Source organism: Carassius gibelio, chromosome B16 (assembly GCF_023724105.1).
Source record: "Carassius gibelio isolate Cgi1373 ecotype wild population from Czech Republic chromosome B16, carGib1.2-hapl.c, whole genome shotgun sequence".
Lineage (NCBI taxonomy): Eukaryota > Metazoa > Chordata > Actinopteri > Cypriniformes > Cyprinidae > Carassius > Carassius gibelio.
This window is the reverse complement of record NC_068411.1, coordinates 14,864,721-14,886,568: the sequence shown is the minus strand read 5'-3', so window position 1 is coordinate 14,886,568 and position 21,848 is coordinate 14,864,721. Positions and strand designations below refer to the sequence as shown.

Here is a 21,848-nt window from a genome sequence, read left to right as displayed (position 1 = left end):
TGTGATGGTGAGGGAGGAGTGGAGTCAGGGTACATGTAAGAACACACACATCTGGATCGTATTGAGTGTTTTGAATGCTGGGTAGAATTCCCCAGAAAAAAGACCTTTCACCCAATTCCACTGATGCCAAATGAGCACAAACACTCACCCCCACATCAAATGACAGGCCTCGTGGATACACTCTTCTCCACATACACACGCACCGTGCCAAGCTGAATACTGTAGCAAAGTGACCCTCCTGATATAGACTCTTCTCAACACACCACAGTTAAACTAAGCATGGAAGGACCCTGCTTCCTATAGCAACAGTAAACACACACTTTGACAGATAAACGCGATGTGCTTCCACACAGAGTGAACAGCTAAACCAACAAACAATCACATTCAAGTTAAGCTTACTGATTCATTTCTAGATCTCACCCTTTTGATGAATGTCACACTCAGTAAGAGAAACATACCTCTTTATCTCACCAAATCTCTCAAAAAATGTATGTACAACCACAATATTATGTTCATTTTCAGTTTACTGGTCTTCAGTACCAAAATTTAAAACTAAGAATGAAAGTACTTTGAAGAGTATATTGGACTGGACCATCTGTATTGATAGGAGAGGCCTTCATAAATGTACTGTATGTTGATGTATGTTTCATGTCCAGGGTGAGGACACCAAGGTGATACAGGTCTGCAGGTGCTTATATACCTGAGCAATAAATTACACTGTAAACATGTGGGTAATCTGGAGAAGCAGAAACCTTTGAAGAACCGTAAGGCACCTTTTCATGCTATAACTCCTAAGCTCTCTGTCTAAAGACCTCATCATATAACTCATCACAGAAAAGTGTTTTTGCACACCAACACACACACACATATAAGCAGCCACCAAACGCTCAGTCACTGTGAAGTCTTGATTTGCCCCGGCTGTCTTTTCTGAGCATTATTACTTGTGTTTGTTTTCTAGTGTATTGACCTTGGACTGTTTCTCAATTCCCCGACTGTTCTCTACGTGCCCCTACTTGGATTGCCTTTTTAGGGGAAGTCGTGGCCTAATGGTTAGAGGGTCGGACTCCCAATCGAAGGGTTGTGGGTTCTAGTCTCGGGCCGGACGGAATTGTGGGTGGGGGTAGTGCATGTACAGTTCTCTCTCCACCTTCAATACCACGACTTAGGTGCCCTTGAGCAAGGCATCGAACCCCCAACTGCTCCCCGGGCGCCGCAGCATAAATGGCTGCCCACTGCTCCGGGTGTGTGCTCACAGTGTGTGTGTGTGTGTTCACTGCGTTCGGATGGGTTAAATGCAGAGCACAAATTCTGAGTATGGGTCACCATACTTGGCTGAATGGCACTTCACTCACTTGAATTCTGTCTGTCTGCCTGATCTCTCACCTGGTTAAGGTTCTGTCTAAGTCTTGTCTCCATTGTTTTTCCTTGCCAAGATCTGACCCTGTATTGCAATGATCTGACCCTGTATTGTCTGACTATTCTCAATAAATCTGCAAATGGATCTAACGCCTTCTGATGTGTCACAACAGAAGACTTTGCTACATAGCAATCCAGTGGAGATCATGCAACTATCTACTCTCTGCTCAGGCATCTCAGCTCTCGTTGCACCAACACCAGTTAAACTGGCTCACCGCACTAACCAAGGACCTGGTCAGAGCATTGCAAGGCCTCAGTCTGTCACCACCTGGAGCTGGCTCTAATTCACCACCTGTTCCTAGCAACTCACTCCCGGTTTTGACACCCCCAGCTAGCCCAAGGTTTTCGAACACCCAGCTGAGAGAAGAGGCATGGGTGACCGGTTATGCAGCTGAGTATGCTCTGTCATTTTGCACTCTTGTGGCCCAGATTGTGTGGGTTGAGGACACATTAATTATCTTGTTTTGGAGAGGATTGAACGCAGAGCTTAAGGTCAGAATTGGTCTGCGGAGATGAAGGAAGGAGTCTGAGTGAGTTCATTGATCTGGCCTTCAAATTTACAATTTGATCTGTTCTCGATATTTAGCTTGAAACATACCTTGTTACGCTAATTAAGCCATCAGCAGAGATGAACCCATGCAATTGGGATACACTCACCTCACACCTGAAGAACGAAAACACCCTAGGCAGAATCAACTGTGTCTCTACTCTGTTCAGTTGGGTCACCTGAAAATCTCCTCCCCAGTTCGACCATCATCCAGTACCAGAAGAGTGAGTGCAAAGACTTGCATTATGACCTCTATATCAAGCATAAATTTACCTGTTAAAATCTTTGTCAATGATGTTGCAATTACCACCACCGCTCTCTTAGACTCAGTAGCAGTGGGTAACTTTATATCACATGAATTCACTCAGCACCATAAACTGAAATTGACCCCTTGTAACTCTCCCTTGGCAGTGGAGGTGCTAGATGGACGCCCCCTGGGAGAGGGGAGAATTCTCAGCATCACTGAGGAGGTCAAACTGCACGTTGGGACCTTGCACTCAGAACTCATTCGATTCTACGTCATCCTCTTACCCAATCATACCATCATCCTTGGACTACCATGGTTACGGACACACAATCCACTCATCTATTGGAGTGAAGGACAGATCACTTAATGGGGCACCATGTGTCAAGAACATCAAGAACAATCAAGATTTACGCAAACCTCCAGTAATGCCTTTCCTTTCTCACTTCAGCTTCCGACACTAATACTTCACATCTGCTCCGAGAATACTCTGGTCCCAGAATACTCGCCTCGCAATGCCTTCAGTAAGAAGAAAGCATCACAATGTCCCACTAATCGCTTTGTCAATTGCGCCATCGATCTGATGCCTGGTTATCTCAACCTGAATCCGAAGCCATGAAATGTTACATTGATGAAGAACTCTGCAAGGGATTCATTTGGCCCTCCACTTCTCCTGCCTCCGCTGGGTTTTTCTTTGTTAAGAAGAAGGATGGTGGGTTACAGCCATGCATTGATTACCCAGGCCTCAGTGATAAGTTCCGTTACCCATTGCCCCTAATTCCAGCCACTCTAGAACAGCTTCAGTGGGCCAAATACTACACCAAGTTGAATTTCCATAATGCTTACAATCTGATTCGCATCTGTGAGAGAGATGAATAGAAGATTGCTTTCTCCACTACTTGTGGGCACTATGAGCCTAGCAAACGGTCCATCAGTTTTCCAATCCTTCATGAATGACATACCGCAACATGCTTGACAAATGGATAATCGTATACATAGAAGACATCCTGATGTATTCAAGTTCTCTGGAGGAACAAGTCCACCATGTGAGGTCAGTGCTGACACACCTTGTCCAGTATCAACTCTACACCAAGGTTGAGAATTGTGAGTTCCATCAAACCAGCACTTCATTCCTTGGGTACATTATCAGTCAGGAGGGAGTAGCCATGGACAAGAAAAGTCAAGGCAGTGTTGGTTTGGCCACACCCTCAGACGGTGAAGGAGTTACAACGTTTCCAGGGGTTTGCAAACTTCTACAGATGATTTGTTAGACTAAACGACACACAAACAGACTGAGTTGGTCCCCAGAGTCTCGCTTAGCTTTCGACGAACTAAAGACTCGGTTCACTACTGCCCCGGTCCTCTGACATCCAGACCCAGAACGACCATTCAATGTGGAGGTTGATGCTTCCAACACCGGAGTAGGTGATATGCTGTCTCAACACCATGGTTCGCCAGCCAAGAAGATTCCATGTGCCTTCTTCTCTTGGAAACTGACGGCCACTGAATGGAGCTACGACGTGGGCAACCGTGAACTCCTGGCCATGAAACTGGCATTGAAGGAATGGCGGCATTGGCTGGAATGAACAACTCACCCGTTTACTGTCTTAAGCGATCACAAGAACCTGGAGTATCTATGTTCAGCTAAAGATCTCAATCCCAGAAAGGCCAGATGGGCACAATTCTTCACAAGATTTCGATTCTCTGTCACATACAGGCCAGGTACAAAGAACACCAAGGCTGACACTCTCTCTCACCACACTGGTGAAAATGTTCAACTCCCTACTAATGACACTATCCTTCCTGAGAATCTTCTCGTGGCACCGGTTCAGTGGGATATAATGACGGAGAACGAACATCTGAACCTCCAGGATCTACCGCCTGTTGAATGCCCTGAGGGCCTCACTTATGTTCCCAAGCTCCTACGTCAACGAGTACTCTCACAAGTTTGTGGTATGCCCAGTTCAGGCCATCCTGGAATCACTGCCACAGTGCACTTGCTAAAGAATCGATACTAGTGGTATGCAACCCACTATGCCAGCTGACACCACTAGGTTCATCCGGGACTGTATCACCTGTCATATATCAAAGACACTCAGACAACTTCCAGCCGGTCTGCTGAATCCTCTGCCTTCGCCACTATGACCTTGGTCTCACATCAACATTGACTTCATCACCAACTTTCCCAATTCCCAAGGTTACACAACAATACTCACAATCATAAATCCATGGGATTTTGCCATGGGAATTACAACCCATGGTAACTAGGATTTACACAACTCTAGTCTGGATCCAGAACATCTGAGAAGAGATGAGGCTGACCCTCAGAGGACCCCAGATGATGCTAACCCTGAATCAACAAACAGAACTAACAAATATTGCTATAAGTGTGACTGCATCATATAATAATTATTAATTAATAATATTAATAATGTTCATCGTCTGGCTGACATCGTCTTATATTAATTTTTCTAAAAATCCTGTCATACGTGCAGAGGTGTCAAGTAACGAAGTACAAATACTTCGTTACTGTACTTAAGTAGAAGTTTGGGGTATCTATACTTTACTTGAGTGATTATTTTTCAGCCGACTTTTTACTTCTATTCCTTACATTTTCAGGCAAGTATCTGTACTTTCTACTCCTTACATTTTAAAAATAGCTTCGTTACTGCTATTTCATTTCGGCTTGTTTTCATTCCGGCTTGTCATCATTCAAAAAAAAAAAAAAACCTATCCAGATAAATCGCGCCATCCGGATGGAGTGAATTTGATTGTGGTTGGATGAGAAGTATAAACATATACCATTCCGACACCCTATTGGTCTTTACGCGATCCATCGCACCTGCACGTGACACAAATCACATCACAGTCCAGCCAGGACATAGACAGTTTTGGGTTCGTTTATCAAAATATATATTTCTTAAAAGTAGGGTTGTGTATGGAACCGGTATCCGATCGCCTCAGAGTCAGTCCGCTTAAATTTCACATGAAACCAGCGTCAGACCGGTCTCCTCCCGTCTTTGAGCGCGCTCTTCAATCCGCAGAGGCGCAGACCGCGAACGGAGCAGTGCATGCGCACTTAAACAAACAAAGGACACAAGGTATGTGTTTATCGATAGATTGTTAGAATATCCATATCTGTGCAGTTCTTTGTCATAAATACAGTTTACAAAAAGTCACGAGGTAGCAGTCGGTTTCTCATCTGTAAAGTTTTCGCTCATCACACCACAGCCGTTTCCTCCAGCGAAAATCTAGCCCTTAACACATATGAACGAACACATACTTTAATTACACTTACTTAAATATACTTAATTTAATCATACGTACTTTATACATACACTACTGTGCAAAAGTCTTAGACACTTTAGTATTTTCACTTAAAAGAATGGTGTTCGGACAGTAATTTATATATTTTGCTGTAGTATGTCAGTATAAAATATCAGTTTACATTTCCAAACATTAATTTTCCCGTTGTCAGACTGCTTGTGCATTCGAAATCGCACTAGATTATTACTAAAATTAATGACCAACTGATATTTCTGACACACTACAGCAAAAGATATAAATAACTGGCTTAAAACCCTTTTTGGGGAGAAAATACTAATTTTTCCATAAGACTTTTGCACAGTACTGTATTTTAAAAACGACATTGTTGCTACGTTATAAAGAATGACCATACAGTAATTCACAGAACTGATTTAAAACAGTGACAGACAGCACTCATGTTAACTTTTATATCAGAGTGAGTGACAGAGATACAGTAGAAACATTATGTGTGCTTTTGTATTAAATAATGACCCAGATTGTGAAATACATTTATTAGCCTTAGATTAAGGGAAGCACAACTTGCACAACAAGCTATGGATTTATTTTAAATATTTGTAATGTTCTTTAAAGTTATCCATAGTTTTTTTGTGTTTCTTTTTTTTAAAGTATCGGTTCAGGCACCGTTTAGGAGCCGGTACCATTTTAAAAGCATTGAAAAGGCACTGGACCCTATTTAAAAGTTATTATTTCTCACTGGCTCATTTACCAAATGAGTGCTTTTTCTTCGTCCTCCACAAATTAAGCTACTGTAGGTAGTTCGGTAGCGAGATGTTTTAATAAATTAGCGTTTTCGATTGACGATGCGATTGACAATGTTGTGATAAGTAGGCTATACCAACTTTGTAACTCGTTACCCCCCGAACACTGGACATAGCAGACGTATGTACCAAATACAAGAAGCTATCAATCAAGAAAGTATCAGGATTATGATTTCTTTTTCAGTTTTAGTCTTTGATCAATCTCTTGGATTAATCATTCATTTTGACAGCACTATAATGTTCACTGTAAATAGACCACCATACAAGTGTAATTGTTACTAAGCCTGCACCAATGTTCTTGTCCATTGCCCTCGCAGATTCCTGCAGCTACGCTTGGATGTACATAAACATTCCATTAAAAGTTATTGATGACAAGCCTCTGAAGTTTGACTTTTTGCACCATAACAATACTTATTGGCAACTAGTCATCATATCTCTAGTCCTTTAATGTATTTGCATTGTACTAAAGTGCGTTCATTTTAAATGGGCATATATGCGGCTGAGGAAGACCTGAAGGTCGAAACGTTGTTTAATTAAATTCCTCTGGAGCAGTAGTTTTCAGTGTTCAGACTTCACTTCTTTATTTGTCTATATCATTTAGTTGTCTTGCACCTGTGTCCTAATTGGATGTTTGGGATGTGCACACCATTTTTGTATTTTTATATATGCAGCTGAAACAGGAAGCCTAGTGCATCCCAAATTTTTCAACATGAACATTATAGTCATTATGGCCTATGGCCTTTAGAAAAATGTTTTTTGAGGCGGTGGGGTAGTACACAATAGGCCCCTGTGGTGCGGCCTAAGCTTTTGTTCTTAATGGCATTTTTTTCCCCTTACATTAGTTTTACTTTTTATACTTTAAGTAGTTTTTTAAACCAGTACTTTTACACTTTTACTTGAGTAAAAAGCTTGAGTTGATACTTCAACTTCTACAAAAGTCTTTTTAAACCCTAGTATCTATACTTCTACTTGAGTAATGAATGCCAGTACTTTTGACACCACTGCATACGTGCACAAACTGACAGTCACCACTTATAAGCTACTACTAAATATTGTAGAAACATAATTTTCTGTAAAGTTGCTTTGTAACGATTTGTATTGTAAAAAGCACTAAACAAATAAACTTAAATTGATAAAATTGAATTGAATGACGCCAACCTCTCAGAGGACCCCAGATTATGCTAACCCTGAAACAACATTCAGAACTACCAAAAATTGCTACTTACTGTGCAATCACATTATAATCGCTGTTAATAGTGTTCATCGTCATGTTGACTATGTTTTGTATTCATTTTTCTGCAAATTCCTGTCATATGCGCACAAACTGACAGTCACCACTTATAAGCTACTACTAAATATTGTAGAAACTTAATTTTCGGTAAAATTGCTTTGCAATGATTTGTAACGTAAAAAGTGCTATGCTAATAAACATTAATTGAATTAAATTGAATTGAATCAAGCAGACTGGAGCAGATATTTATTTTGGGCAGAATATACACAAAACTCACTTGTGAAAACAGCCACCGTCATGACCCCATTCAAATGCATTCTGGGTTTTCAACCACAGTTGTTTCCCTGGTCTGGCGAACCCACCGACCTACCCTCCGTCACAGACTGGTTGCAACATGGCAAGGAGGTCTGGGATCGAGCTCATACTCCCCTACTTCAGACAACAGGAGCAGCAAGCCAATCGACATCGGCATCCCTATCCAGAGTTTGCCCCTGGCTGGTCTTTTCTGAGCATTATTACCTGTGTTTGTTTTCTAGTGTATTGACCTTGGACTGTTTCTCGATTCCCTGATTGTTGTCTGCCTGCCCCGACTTGGATTGCCTTCTCTGAAGTCTGTCTGTCTGCCGCCTGCCCTGATCTCTCGCCTTGTTAAGGTTCTGTCTAAGCCTTGTCTCCATTGTTCTGCCTTGCTGGTATCTGACCCTGTATTGTCTGACTATTCTCAATAAAGCTGCAAATGGATCTAACGCCTTCTGATGTGTCACAAAACAGACAATGGTTCTGAGAGAAGCACCCACAAGATATTTCTGGTTCTTCAACTCACAGTCAAACTTTTTCATTAACAGAAACCATAAATGTGGAGATTTAAATTAGTTTAATTGATAGTTTAGCAATTTATTTTAAAATATTAATTAAAAAAATATCTAAAAGAATAAAATGAAATAATTGTAAATAATGAAAGTTGTTACATTCTGTAGGTTTCAATAACTGAAGGTTCTTCAAGGTCTACACATTTTATTACCAATGAATTTATATGACTTTTCTAGTCTGATTAGAGAGTCTTTACACATATACACAGTGCCCTCCACTAATATTGGCACCCCTGATAAATATGAGCAAAGGCGGCTGGGAAAATAAATCTGCATTGTTTATACTTTTGATCTTTCAATCAAAAAAAATCACAAAATTCTAACCTAACCCTGAAATAAAACAATTGAAAGTGGTGGGGGGGGGGGATTTATTTCATTGTGAAATAAATGCTTTCTCTAGTTCATATTGGCAACAATAATTTGCACCCAATTATTACTACGTCCTATCCTAAGATAACAGCTCTGAGTTTTCTCCTGTAATGCCCAAAGAGTTTGAAGAACACCTGATAAGAGGTCAGAGACTGTTCCTTCATCCAGACTCACTCCAGATCTTTCAGGTTCACAGCTCCATGACGGTGCTTCTTCTCTTGAGTTCACCACACTCATTTTCTACAGGGTTCAGGGCAGAGGTCTGGGAAAGCAATGGCAGAAGATTAATTTTGTGCTCAGTGACACATTTTTGTGTTGATTTTGATGTTCGTTTTGGATTATTGTCCTGATAGAAGATCCAACCACGGCCCATTATAAGGTTTCTAACAGAGGCAGTCAGGTTTAGATTTTTTATCTGTTGGTATTTGATAGAATCCATGATGCTATGTTTCTGAACAAGACATCTAGGACCTCCAGCATAAAAACAACCCCACAGGGTTAAAGATCCAGCAGTATATTTAACCCTGGGCACGGGGTACTTTTAATCCCTGTTTGTACTAAACCAATCTGGTGGGTTTGCTGCCAAAAAGCTCTTTTTGTCTTAGTTTAATCTGACCATAGAAACCAGTGCCATGTGAAGCTCCAGTCGTGTCTGACAACTGAATATGCAGGAGTTTGTTTAGACTCAACTAATCTCGGCAATTCTTCAGCTACTTGGAGAGTCTTTAGCCACTCAAACTGTCCTCCTCAGCATCTATTAGCACGACATAGACACACATCCTCTTCCAGAAAGATTTGTAACATTTTTCATTGATTGTAATCTCTTAATTATTGCCCTGGTAATGGAAATGGGGATTTTCATAGCTCTTTTCTTACAGCCACTTTCTATTTTGTGAAGCTCAGCAATCTTGCTCTGCACATTAGAACACTATTCTTTGGTTTTATTCCTTGTGATGATGGATGATTAAGAGAATTTGGCCTTTTCGTTTTTATAATCAGGTGGTACAGGAAGTTGTGAAATTTCATGCTCATATAGTCACCCTGTTGTGCTAAAAAAAAAAAATTAAATATGAATGGGAACATATTTCAGAGATGTTTTACTCACAAGAATTTCCAGGAAGAGAAACATTTGTTTCATTGAGAGATTTTCTCCCCACTTTTAGTTGTTTTATTTCAAGGATAGGTTAGAATTTTGTGCATTTTTTGAATGAAAGATCAAAAGGATAAACGATGCAGATTTATTTTCACAGACGCCTTTGCTCATATTTACCAAGGGTGCCAATATCAGTGAAGGGCACTATAGCAATTCTTACACAGTTAATTATTTTATATTAATTTTATATTTTATATTAACTATTACTTTTGCCTAATTAAACTACTAATTTGCTGCTTATTAATAGTTATTAAGGTAGTTGTTAAGTTTAGGTATTGGGTAGGATTAATGCAGAATATGGTCATGCAGCATATGTGCTTTATAAGTACTAATAATCAGCCAATGTTAATCACAGAACAGACATTCTATTATGCAACTAGTTAATAGTGAGCATTGGTCCCTAAAGGGTTATCAAAATATACTATATTCATTATAAATTTCCTTTTTAACATTTTATTATCTTCCATAACTTTCTGAGGTCTAGAAATCACACTTTTGAAATTCCTTCATATAAATTTTCATGCATCTTTTTTTTTTTTTTTTTTTTTTACAAGATGTGAGAACCCTGGTTCTTAATTAAATTCAACATTCGAGGGAATAAATTAAAATAATAATTATGTCATATGAAATTTTAGCTTTATTTTTTTAAGCTCATTTAGTCTTATTTTAAATCATTTGAAACCATCTTGCAGCCCTGTGTGTCAGGAAGCACTGGGTTCTGCAGAAATTGAAGGAATCAAATAGTGCCTTGAGCATCTTTTCATCTCTGCAGTGTAGGCAGAGCTGCAAACATTCTGTACAAAATGTCAGCACATTATATTCCTCAAAGTAAAAGGAGAATTCTGTCTAAACAAAAACAATCCCAAACATCTACTGGTGCTCCATCCTCAATGTGCAAGCCACTGTTGCAATATGTTGCTTTTCCAACTGATGCATTCAATCTGCAATACTTGTGATACTATTCATTTATATTGCATTACACATTTTTAAATATAATTTATGCTATACATTTTTTTTTACTTAATGTTTAATTAAATAGTTTTAATATTTATATTAAAGGCCATAGCCTTTTATAAACTTCAGTCTATGACAACATGTGAGCTGGATAGTTGAAAGGTTTTCTACAAGCACATCTGTGGTTTTCATTCATTCTGTTCAAATTCAAAAATAACATTTTGCCATTTTATTTATGAAAAAAAAGGAAGTTGAAGATACTACATGTGGTAGCACACATGATAGGCACACATGACATGCAAAATAATCAACCTTAGTGTTTAGTGAGTAAGAACAATAGTTTATTTGTGGTCTTGGAGAAAAAGACTACATTCCCCTGCATTACTTTGGCTAGGTGCAGTGTGAACACTGATGCATTAGGGCATTTGTACATCAAAGAAAACAAAACAAGAGTCACAACACAAAATGTTCATAATCATCCACATGTGGAAGTGCAGAAACGTAAAGACTACATTACCCAAAATCCATCTGCAAAAGTATATGGTTAAGGAGGAGGCAAATTACTGGGCAAAAAAGGCAGTTAGCTTTAAACACCTACATGCAAAAAAGAGAAAGACAGCACAAATGGTATGACGGTTCTTTATAATGCTAGTGTACAGGAAAAAAAAATGTTTTATTGATTTTGGGAAAGCAGAGTTTGTGATCACCAAGGGCACCAGTTTTTTCCCCAGCATTCCTCTGACACATATATTGACCTGGCTGTCCCAGCAACACTTCTTCTAAAGCTGGTGTTGACGATTAATGCTTTAACAAACAGGAAGTGAAAATCTCTACAGCTGAGAGGAGATTTGCATTAAAATAGACAATATCAAGGAAACAAAACAACAAAAATAATTTGTAGTATTAACAACAATAGTAATAATCATCAGATCAATAATAATTCATAATAAGTGAAGTTACTTTAATGGTCATTAAGTAAAGAAACAGACATGACTGGAGAAATAACAAGGAACCACGAAACTAATAGATTTCGAAACATTTGTACTGACACCGCTAGTCAGGTTGTAAAAATGCAATATTGTCCCAATAAAAGCAAGTGCATATACAGGTTCAAAAGATGTCAACCTGTTTTGAAATGCAATTTCCAATGCAAGGAATCTTTCTGTACAATCAGATGAGAGTCGTGTCCCATATATTCAATCCATAGAGGTCCAAATTGTGTTTTTGCACAGCAAGAACAGCCTCTGCAAGTTCACTTAAGATCTGCACACTGTGGATATATGCTGCTGCTAAAAAGCTGCTTTTTTGTTTGCAACTGTGAGTCAGATTCCTATAAAAAGATGAGTACACTGTAGACGAGACACCAACTTTAAGAAGAAAAGATTCCTACGGAGTTCACCATTAAATGAATGAAACAAAAAAAAAGCAGATAAAATGTGATAATTAATGCATGTCTTTCTTTACCGTCTCATCATTACATGTTCAGTTTTCCTTTGAGAATGACAAATAAATATCAGCAGCAGACTGATAAACAATGTTCGTCCCCAAAGAGTTGAGATGCAACCTGTCATTCCCCTCATCAGTGGTTGTTGTTGGTCACCACAGGTTTATCACAACTTAAGTGCTTGAATAAATCTATATTAACATTTCTATACAAATTTAAAATGCATATATTTTACAGTTGAATTTCTCTAGAAAGTTGTTTTATAATTTTTTTTCTAAGCTTAATTCTGCCCCTCATTTGTTTTCCTTCACGAGATCAAAAGTTCAAAAATACCATATGAACCTGATTTTACATTACAGTGATACCTCAACCAGTTCCCTCTGCCACTACTTTACAGCTCTCCAAAAGATATAGAAAATATACAAAAATTATTTTCAAAAATTTCCTTTCCCCCTCAAGCATATTTCTATCATATAAAAATATACAATTCTCTCCATAATTAAAATCTTGCCGTAGTACCTACTGAAGAAAAAATAATAATAATCATGAGAGATGACATGCTCTCTCACTCCAGTTAAGAACTCGAGCTCTTGTGCAGTCTTCATACATCATTTCATATATTTGATGCACTTTTGTCTGTCTTTCAGCTATCATATTCATTGCATTCTCCATTCCATCCATCATCTCATAACACTTTTTCTTCATCTCCTTATTGATCCACGTGATGGCTCTCGTATTTGTTCAGGATGTTACGGCACCGGCCGAGCTCTTTGCGCATGTCGGCTACTTCCTGTCTGAGTGCAGCGTTCTCACGCTCCAGAAAGGCGGCGCGCACCGAGATCTGGTTCTCCTTCAGTCGACGCGCATCACGAGAACGCTTGGCTGCTTCGTTGTTCTTACAACGACGACTCCAATACTTGTCATCCTTTAAAAAAAAAGAAATAAGAGAACATATTAGAACATGCTGGTTGTCTGCAGTTGCAGGTGGGGAGCCTTGCCAGATGTGTGACTGGGCTTTGTGTGTGTTCGTATGGAACTGTTTGAGAAGACTTTGAGTGACATTCCAGTGAGAAACGTCTGAGATTTGACTGCACATAAACTACTGCTGTGGTTGAGTGGCTTTCCTCAAAGTGCCAGACATAAGGTTGTGGTTCACGCCACTCTGTCAGTAGTAGTGAGAAACAGTAATTTTTTTTCTTATTTTTTTTCTTGAGAAAGCCAGTTACAAACCATGTGTTAAAAATACTAAATACATGCTCATAAATCTGACTGGCAGTACCCATGATATCATTTCTTTCATTCAGTTTTCTACATTTCAAATAATAATTTGTTAATTTATTTAAAACTTGGTATTTACCAACCATATTCACTTGTCTCTTCTATCAAGTGCATTTACTTTGCACAATCCTCCATTATTTAAAAGGACAGTTCATCCAAAAATGTTAATTTGGTAACACTTTACACTCTTAAAAATAAAGGTGCTTCACGAGGCCATAGAAGAACCTTTTTGTCTATATGGTTCCGTAAAGAACCTTTAGCATCTGGAGAACCTTTCTGTTTCCAAAAAAGTTCTCTGTGGTGAAAGAAGGTTCTTCAGATTATAAAAAGGTAAGAAAGAGATGGTTCTTTGAAAGAACCTTTGACTGAATGATTCTTTGTAGAACCAAAAATGGTTCTTCTATGGCAAAGCTGTGAAGAACCTTTTGAAGCACCTTTATTTTTAAGAGTGTACCTAAAGCCTTTATGTATTATTAGGGCTGCCCCTTAATAGTCAACTAACCATTAGTCAAAACCAAAATTTTATTTGTTGCAGAAAAAAATTAAAAATTTAATAATACTTATCATCTGAAATATGTTAATAGCAGTAACTTTACAAGGTGCTCAATTTAATGTTAAATGTGTGCTATTCAAATGTACAATGCATAATTAATGCATTAAAACTAATATATAATATAACACACAAGTTCGAGTAACCATTTGTCTGTATTTTTTCTTTTTTGTGAACCTGGTTTTTAATATGACTTGTGTACTACTCACTGGATGCGGATTAATAATAATAATAATAATAATAAATAAAATAAAAACATTTGGACTCATCTGTGGACCAAAAAAAAATAAAATAATAATAATAAAAAAAAAAAAAAAAAAATGTGTGTGTGTGTGTGTAAATACATATATAATGTGTATTTTTTGTTCCACAGATCCAATTCCATATGTTTGGAATCCCAGTAGGGTGAGTAAATGACAAATTTTCTTTTCTGGGTGAACTATACCTTTAAAAAAAAAAAAAGCCCAAAACATTAAGAATGTTTCCAATTATTCAAAACATCCAATTGCTCCCAGAAGAGAGGTCATTGTGCTAAAGGAATTCTCCCTTTTGACTGCTGTGCCCTTTATAACAAAAAAGCGCACATATCCGAGACCCTTGGTTTCCAAGACATCTGCCTTAGTCTTGAGACTTGACCACATACGCTATGCTACCACCCATTCCCCAAAAGTCAATGTGACATGCTTTATAAATCACTCTGTTACTTTATAAAACCAAAACCATTCTAGTATCAGGTTTTGGTAACAAATTACCTTTTCATATCTATATTTTTAAATCTGTTACCGTTATTAATAAATGGCAATGTTACAGTGTCACGGTCACAACAGATTAAAACATGCCTGGTATCTGCATTACTGAATTTGCTTAGAAATAAGAATTAAGAATGTCAGACCTTTTGAACAAAATGGAAAATTGAATTTTCCAGCCAACTTTTATAATGTGCAGGACAAAATAAACTAATTGTAATTCTTTGCCAAATAATCAGTGAGAGAAATCTGCACAGTGACAGATGACTACTGAAACCTGTATAGACAGTTACACAATAATATTGACTGTAAGCTATTAGGTCTATAAAAAAATAAATAAACTCTCTTTACAAAATCCAATGTTTATATGATGAAGGCACATGCTCCACTTATAGTTCTGTTAGGAACTCCTTATTGTATTACCATCCCAAGTATTTATATTAAATGTTATATGTCCATAGCATGCTGCTGCATTAACTTCTCACCTTTAGGTCATTAGGGACAAGCATCTTGCGAGCCTTTTTAATCATGGGCTGAGGTTTGAGCTCTTCCTCACTGAACCGATGCCTGCGGGGGTCAAACGCCTCCTGTCCAGGCACACTCGACAGGGCAACATCCGCAGGATCAGGGTCAAAGGGCGCCACCATGTTGTTGCAGTTAGCGCTGGGTGGAGTAGGGAGTGGTGGACATGTGGTGGAGGACGGTGAGGGCGTTGGCTCCAAGCTGCCTGGCGGAGTGCCTGATGGTACATAAAGTGGATGCTTCGATTAACTCATGCTGCTGTGTGCATGCATTCAGAATGATGGAACTCTTAAAACATTACCCAGAAGACACACAAGGGGGCAGTAACAGGCAGCAGACAACAACACAATCCATTAATCCTTCTCTTGTTTTTCCATTTTCCAATATCTCTCCCCTAAGCTCTATTCCCGAATTTTTTAACTCGTGGTTTCACTACACTAATACTTTGATAGTGAATTTATGTTAATGCAAGCAAACTATTTGTTCGTTAATGTATGCGTGCATGTATTTTTTTTTACTTATATTTTAGTTGTTTTTCTCCTATGGGAAATTCATAATAATGGGGTTTTCCTGCCTGGCAGATTGCTTGAACATACAGACAAAAACAGACATGGTTATGTCTACTTCCACAATGGCAAAAAACAATGATCACACTACTAATAAATAATAAAACTGAAAAAAAAAAAACACACACAATATATATATATATATATATATATATATATATATATATATATATATATATATATATATATATATATATATATATATATATATATATATATATATTCAATCAAGATATATAATAGATCTTTATATTTAATAAAATATATAGATCAAGATCAATTTAATGAGAAGGAACGTTATGAAGACTTGTTTTCAAAGATTATTTTTCTACATTGGCTTTCTACTTTTTTCCTATTTTAAATAAATAATAAAATAATCTCTGCATCCAAAATATCTTAAATTGTGTTCCCGAAGACAAACAAAGCTTTTACAGGTTTGAAATGACATGGGGGTACGTGATTAATGACAACATTTCCATTTTGGGGAGTAGTATACCTTTAAGAGTAACTTTAACCACATTTAGCATTGATCCTCTCTTTAGGTCCACAGATGCACATGCACTGACAGTTTTTTTTTTCGAGACGGCTTGATAAAATCTGTACAAATATGTGATGTGATTGCTTCTGCATGTGCTTTTTAATCACACAGAACATTCCAAATATTTACCAGTAGCACATTTAATCTTTCTCTCTCTCTCTCTCTCTTTAGCCATCTAGACATGTAAACAAACATCTAATCGGAAGAACAGTATCAGCTCGCACTGAGTCATTCCATCTCAATCTTTCAATCTCTCCCTGTCTGTTACTCACACACACTCCCACACATGCCTCCTCTCCTCTGCTCCTCCCCCGTCCTCGCTCTCGCTCTGCCTGCCTCGGCACGTGATTGAGCGACTGCACATGGACCAAGCGTGTGAGAAGAGGAAGAGATTTAAAAACATGCGAGCACAATCGCACACATGCCGTCTCTGCCTTTCATTCTTCGCTCCTGGTTAACCTGTGTGTCCCCCACTGTTTACTTACCGGCCTTTCATTCGCCGTCTTGTTCTCAGCTCTATATCAAAATCTTTTCCTCTCTTTTCACTCGCTGTCATCACCATTTATATTTGTATATCCCTTTTGTCAGTCCTGCAAGACGGACTGCAGTTTTCTTTTTTTGTATATTTCTAACTGGCTCATTTTTTTTTTAAATAACACCCACGCAAACTTCCCACTCACCTCTTAAACAGCCTGTAAATAGGTTTGATGACACAAAAAATGTGCAATGTTAACATGTACCTATAAAACACAACTCACGTCTTCACAAAAGCATGAACAGCTGCACACCCTGTAACACTCACTCCCAAAAACCGCTCAAACCTTGACAGTGAAGCTTACAAACACACACCATGAGCATCCATACACACTCATAACAACACACACACCCAAACCATTAATACTCTGAAACTACACCGTAACACACACCCAAGGGACAGTCTGGTGCTTTTCACGACTCGCAAACAGAACGAAATCCAGGGGAATTTCTTGTAAGCAAAACGGGGGAAGTGTAGACTTCATTTTCGGCCCTCAGAGCTTCCTTTCTTCATCTCCACGGCTTGCCTCCAGACAGTTCCTAACATCCTCTCTAGCTTATCTTTCACTACTAGTTAAAACTCGGAACTGCGAAGGCAAACTCACCGTGCAAGCAGTCTGCAGCTCCCAGCATGCTTTGCGGCGTGTGCATGTCCAGCCCGAGCAGAGAGGGCGAGGACGAGGCGGTGGTGGATGTCGGTGAGGAGGATGAGGAGCAGTGTGGGGGCGAGGTGGGGAGGCACTGGGAGCCCTGGTTGGGGACGGCAGACTGAGAGCTTTGGGAAGGTATCTGAGCCGAGGTGGAGTTGGAGGTACTGTGCATGCTGCTCATCCCGTTCTCTGTCAGAAACTCCTCGAGGTCCATGTACTGCAACTGGAACAGCCCGCCATCACATGGCAATGTTCGTTCCCATAGCAATGGGCCCAGGAAGGAACTGTTATTGCTGTTAGAAAAGCTGCCCGTGCCTGCACCGTTGCTGTCAGCGACAAGTCCATTGCTGCAGCCATTGCGCAGAGGACAACGACCGAGAGAGTCTTCATCGATGTCCAACCTGTCCTTACCTATGAAAAGAAAGATATAGTTCTAAATATCATTCTCAATACTAAAGAAAAGATAGAACGATACTAACATTGACACCCAATCAGAATCCATCTTGCTATAACGAGCTCGAGAATTTAAAGCGGCAGATGAGTGTGCCCTTCGAATAAGCAGACGATATTGGATGCCATTATGGTTATCGTTCTTGGTGTGAATGGGGCTAAACTCTCTCAAACCATTCTAACTATTCTTAGGAACACATATATTGACTTTTGTAGATTTCAAGAGAGCAGTATTTCTGATGGTGCTCAGATTACGTAGTTAGAATAACACTTCCCAGCAACTTTCACATCCCTCTGGGAAAACTACCTCTGCAATGTCAACACGTGAAAAGCCGGTGCATCAATGCAAAATGAAGAGCCTTTGAAATACTTTCCTTTAAACTGGCAAAAGATTAATGCGTTTTGACATTCCAGAAAAATACATGGTAAAGCGATTACAATGTCACACCGCAGTGACACTGCTTAACTCTGTGGCTCAGCAACAATACAGTTGAACAATGGCTACATGTTACAGATATATGGTATTATGGCCGAGCCAAAACCATGACGCAAAAGGCAACAGGTGAAACACAAAGTCAGACGTGTATTGTTTAACACAATATTACAGTAGTGTAACATAGCAATACTACAATGGTGCTCTAGTTTAGTGTAGAGTATATTGAGCTAAGTGGTTACTGGTTATATTTATTTGGTATTAAACCACTTCTAATCTACAGGAGCAATGCAATAAAAAACTATAAAAAATAAAAACAATGTGAAAGTGGACATGGCATCTGAAGGTCTTAAATCTGAAGCTTTCCATCTTAAAGCATTTAGGTGGGGTCTGGGACACTCTAGGGTGGGGTCTAAAATCTTAACAACACTAGTTAGGCTAAATTAGGCATTTTGCGGTGCAGAGATTGAATTGAGACTTTTCTGGTTTAGCTATATTGTATAAAAACGAACCATAAAAATGTAACTGCAACACATTTTAAATTATTTTCTTTACAAAACAATAACACAGTAGTGTCACTGAATAAATACTCAAGCTTAAAAACAATTAACTACACCAAAAGTGCTTTATCAATAAAAGAGTTTTCAAAAGCTGTGTGCATGAAAACTGGACTGACTCTGGTTTAAGAGTTTTTCCCTCACCTATTTAGGGTCAGTTTCTATTAATGTTAACCAGATAATCATTACAAAACAATGCTACTGACAGCAATCCATAAATAAGCTTTTCTAATATTCACACGGTTGTATTCACAGGCAATGGACGTCGTCGGTTGGTGTGATTATGCTGTGCATTGCACAAACCTGTAAACAAAATGGCTTAGCCAACAGCTGACCTCAAAGTACCTGGGTAGAAAGCTAAGTGGCTGAAAGGCCTGGCCTTGTTTATCTCTTCAACTAAGTCCCATGTGATGTCCTGTCTTGAAGCTCACCGTGATATATGCATAGTCGCACATGACCCTGTCATTTGACATGTTCAACCACACTTTTTAAATCACCAGTAAATCACACTAATCAGGAAACAACTGTCCTTGTGACTGTTAACACATTATTTACGCATTCCAAAGGGGAACAAAGAAAAGGTTGAGAGGGAGCTCGTTATAATAAACACTGAGTGTCAGGGAAGCAGGTGCGTTTCCTCACCCTTCATTTCACTACAGTCTTTGACGCGCTGGTCGCCCTTCACTGGGAGCTGCAGGAGCGACTTTAAGTTCGCAGTGGAGTTTAAGTGTCCTCCGTTAAGTGAGCCTCCCGCCTGGCTACTGTTGCCAAACTGAGGACTGGCTCCGGCGGAGGGAAGGTCCGGGGGAAGGAGCTGTGAAAGCGGCCTGGCCATCATCCAACGTCAGCCGGATCGAGCTCCCTTGACCGCTAGATGTTTCGTTGATTCAATACTGTTGTGTAGCCGAGAAATCAATCACATGACGATTCATAGTGGAAAAACAACAAAATATAAGCATTAATTCGTAATAAAAAGCACATATAATAACATATGATGTATGTGAATTAAATTCGAATCCTCAGAGTAGCATTCAAGTAAACAAAGTTGTTTAGTGCTGCAACACGAGACCGCGTTTACTTTAGACAGAGGAGGAGGAACGACCTGCGCAGCTCACGTGCACCACAGCATCTGAGATCAAAGAAGATTAACGTGAATTTACCTGTATTTGGAAAAAAAGGTTTTAAACAAAGAGAGCCATTCTGCTTGCATTTGATTGTAGATTAGTCGAGTGGATAAAAATATGCTTTCCCAGTAATTCCAGAAAATGTTGACAGTTTATCTTCTGCTGAACTTTTATTAATACAGGCCAATGTCAAAAATTGCGATGTTATGTCCAAGAACAACGTAGAAAGAAAAAAGAAAAATTAACCGGATACAACGGTTTGAGTAGAAAACAGCACTGAATAGAAAAATCTCGGAGATTAGGAAATCCAATAGTGCAAACGATAACGTGAATGCGCGCTCAACTCTTCAATGCGCGAAACGTGCGTCGTCTCCAAAATAACAAATGAAAACAGCACGAAGAAAGTATTGCCGAGACTGCTGCGTAGTGCGATTGGAGGGATGTTGACGTTTTTTTCGTTCAGTCGCTCAATCGCCTTTTCCCCTTGTGGTCAGCCCTTCTGTTCAGTTCTCTCTGCATGTGTGTTACCGCACACTTTGAGCTGAGCCCTCCGAGCTTTTCGCTCAGCTGGAACGAACACGGGCCGCTCGCGTGACGTCACACCTCCCAGAGAGAAAGCTCAGCGCTGTTTATTATTAATGAGGCACGCCCCCTCGTGACAGGCACGCTCCTCGGGGGTTAGTAGCACTGATTAAAAACAAATTGGTCGATAATTTCTCTCCCAGCTGTCCCGATAACGCCTATGTTTGGCACATAGAAAACGCATAAACACGTGGCCACTTACTAAGCTGGAAAGTGAACAGTTTTAAAGTGCATCAGAATTATGATTTATTAACAATATAATTATTTATTTAACAATCTGTCAAGTTTTTACACTCAGTCCTATCAGGGCGCTACCTTTCGCCAAAATCCAAAAGAAAAAAAACTGTCAAGCGAATGGACACACTTTTTCAGTTCACTAGTAATCCGCGGGAAACGTGAGCATCATGTGAGAGGAGATGGCAAATACACGTTGCGTCTCAGAAACACAGACGCGCTCTCCAGTGCACATGGTGTCCGCACGCGGAGACGCGGCTGAGCCTGTCTGTCCTTTTTCTGCCATTGGCTGAGAGAAAAGAGGCTCCTCCCCGCGCGCACAGTAACTGGCTACCGTGGAGAACTGCGCCCCGCCCATTCATCCCACCCATGCCACAGCCGCGTGAGAATACAGAAACTGCACGAATCCAGGGGAAGAGTAGTGCACACCCACAAAAGATTCAGAAATAAAGGAAATAGATTTGCTGGGGTTGAACCTGATGAACCCAACCTCACGAGCGTATCAAATTATTGTGATTCTCAATGCAGTTCTTACGATTTCACAATTTAAACTACTGTATCTGCTTTGAAAGATATAATTAAACTAAATAATGAGAATGCAAAGACATGGTCGACATACAAAAGAGAGAACAGAATGTTTTCTGCGAAAAGACTGCGAAAATAAATAATTTCCCCTCACATTCCTTCTTTTTTTCTCTTAGACACGCATTCATTTGAAGTCTACCTCGTGAGCACACACACACACTCATACACACCCGAGGGCTCAGGGTAC

General features: G+C 39.4%; 1 protein-coding gene across 1 annotated transcript; it reads right to left on the bottom strand.

Moving 5' to 3' along the window:
- Window positions 1-11,187: 11,187 nt before the first annotated feature.
- LOC127974839 (hepatic leukemia factor) lies at window positions 11,188-21,271 on the bottom strand. Its single transcript, XM_052578389.1, has 5 exons — window positions 20,297-21,271; window positions 19,779-20,029; window positions 17,652-18,107; window positions 15,372-15,625; window positions 11,188-13,237 (listed from the first exon to the last, which is right to left on the bottom strand). The coding sequence occupies exons 2-5, from the start codon at window positions 19,972-19,974 to the stop codon at window positions 13,022-13,024; spliced, it is 1,122 nt and encodes a 373-aa protein (XP_052434349.1). The 5' UTR covers window positions 19,975-20,029; window positions 20,297-21,271; the 3' UTR covers window positions 11,188-13,021.
- Between the last annotated feature and the right edge of the window lie 577 nt (window positions 21,272-21,848).

Excerpts from the sequence above, each read along its gene's own strand:
- LOC127974839 (XM_052578389.1), bottom strand. The coding sequence starts at position 19,974 with ATGATGGCCAGGCCGCTTTCACAGCTCCTTCCCCCGGACCTTCCCTCC. Across the intron at positions 18,108-19,778 it reads AGACTGTAGTGAAATGAAGG|GTAAGGACAGGTTGGACATC; the intron begins GTGAGGAAACGC and ends TTCTTTTCATAG. Across the intron at positions 13,238-15,371 it reads TTGTCCCTAATGACCTAAAG|GATGACAAGTATTGGAGTCG; the intron begins GTGAGAAGTTAA and ends TTTTTTTTAAAG.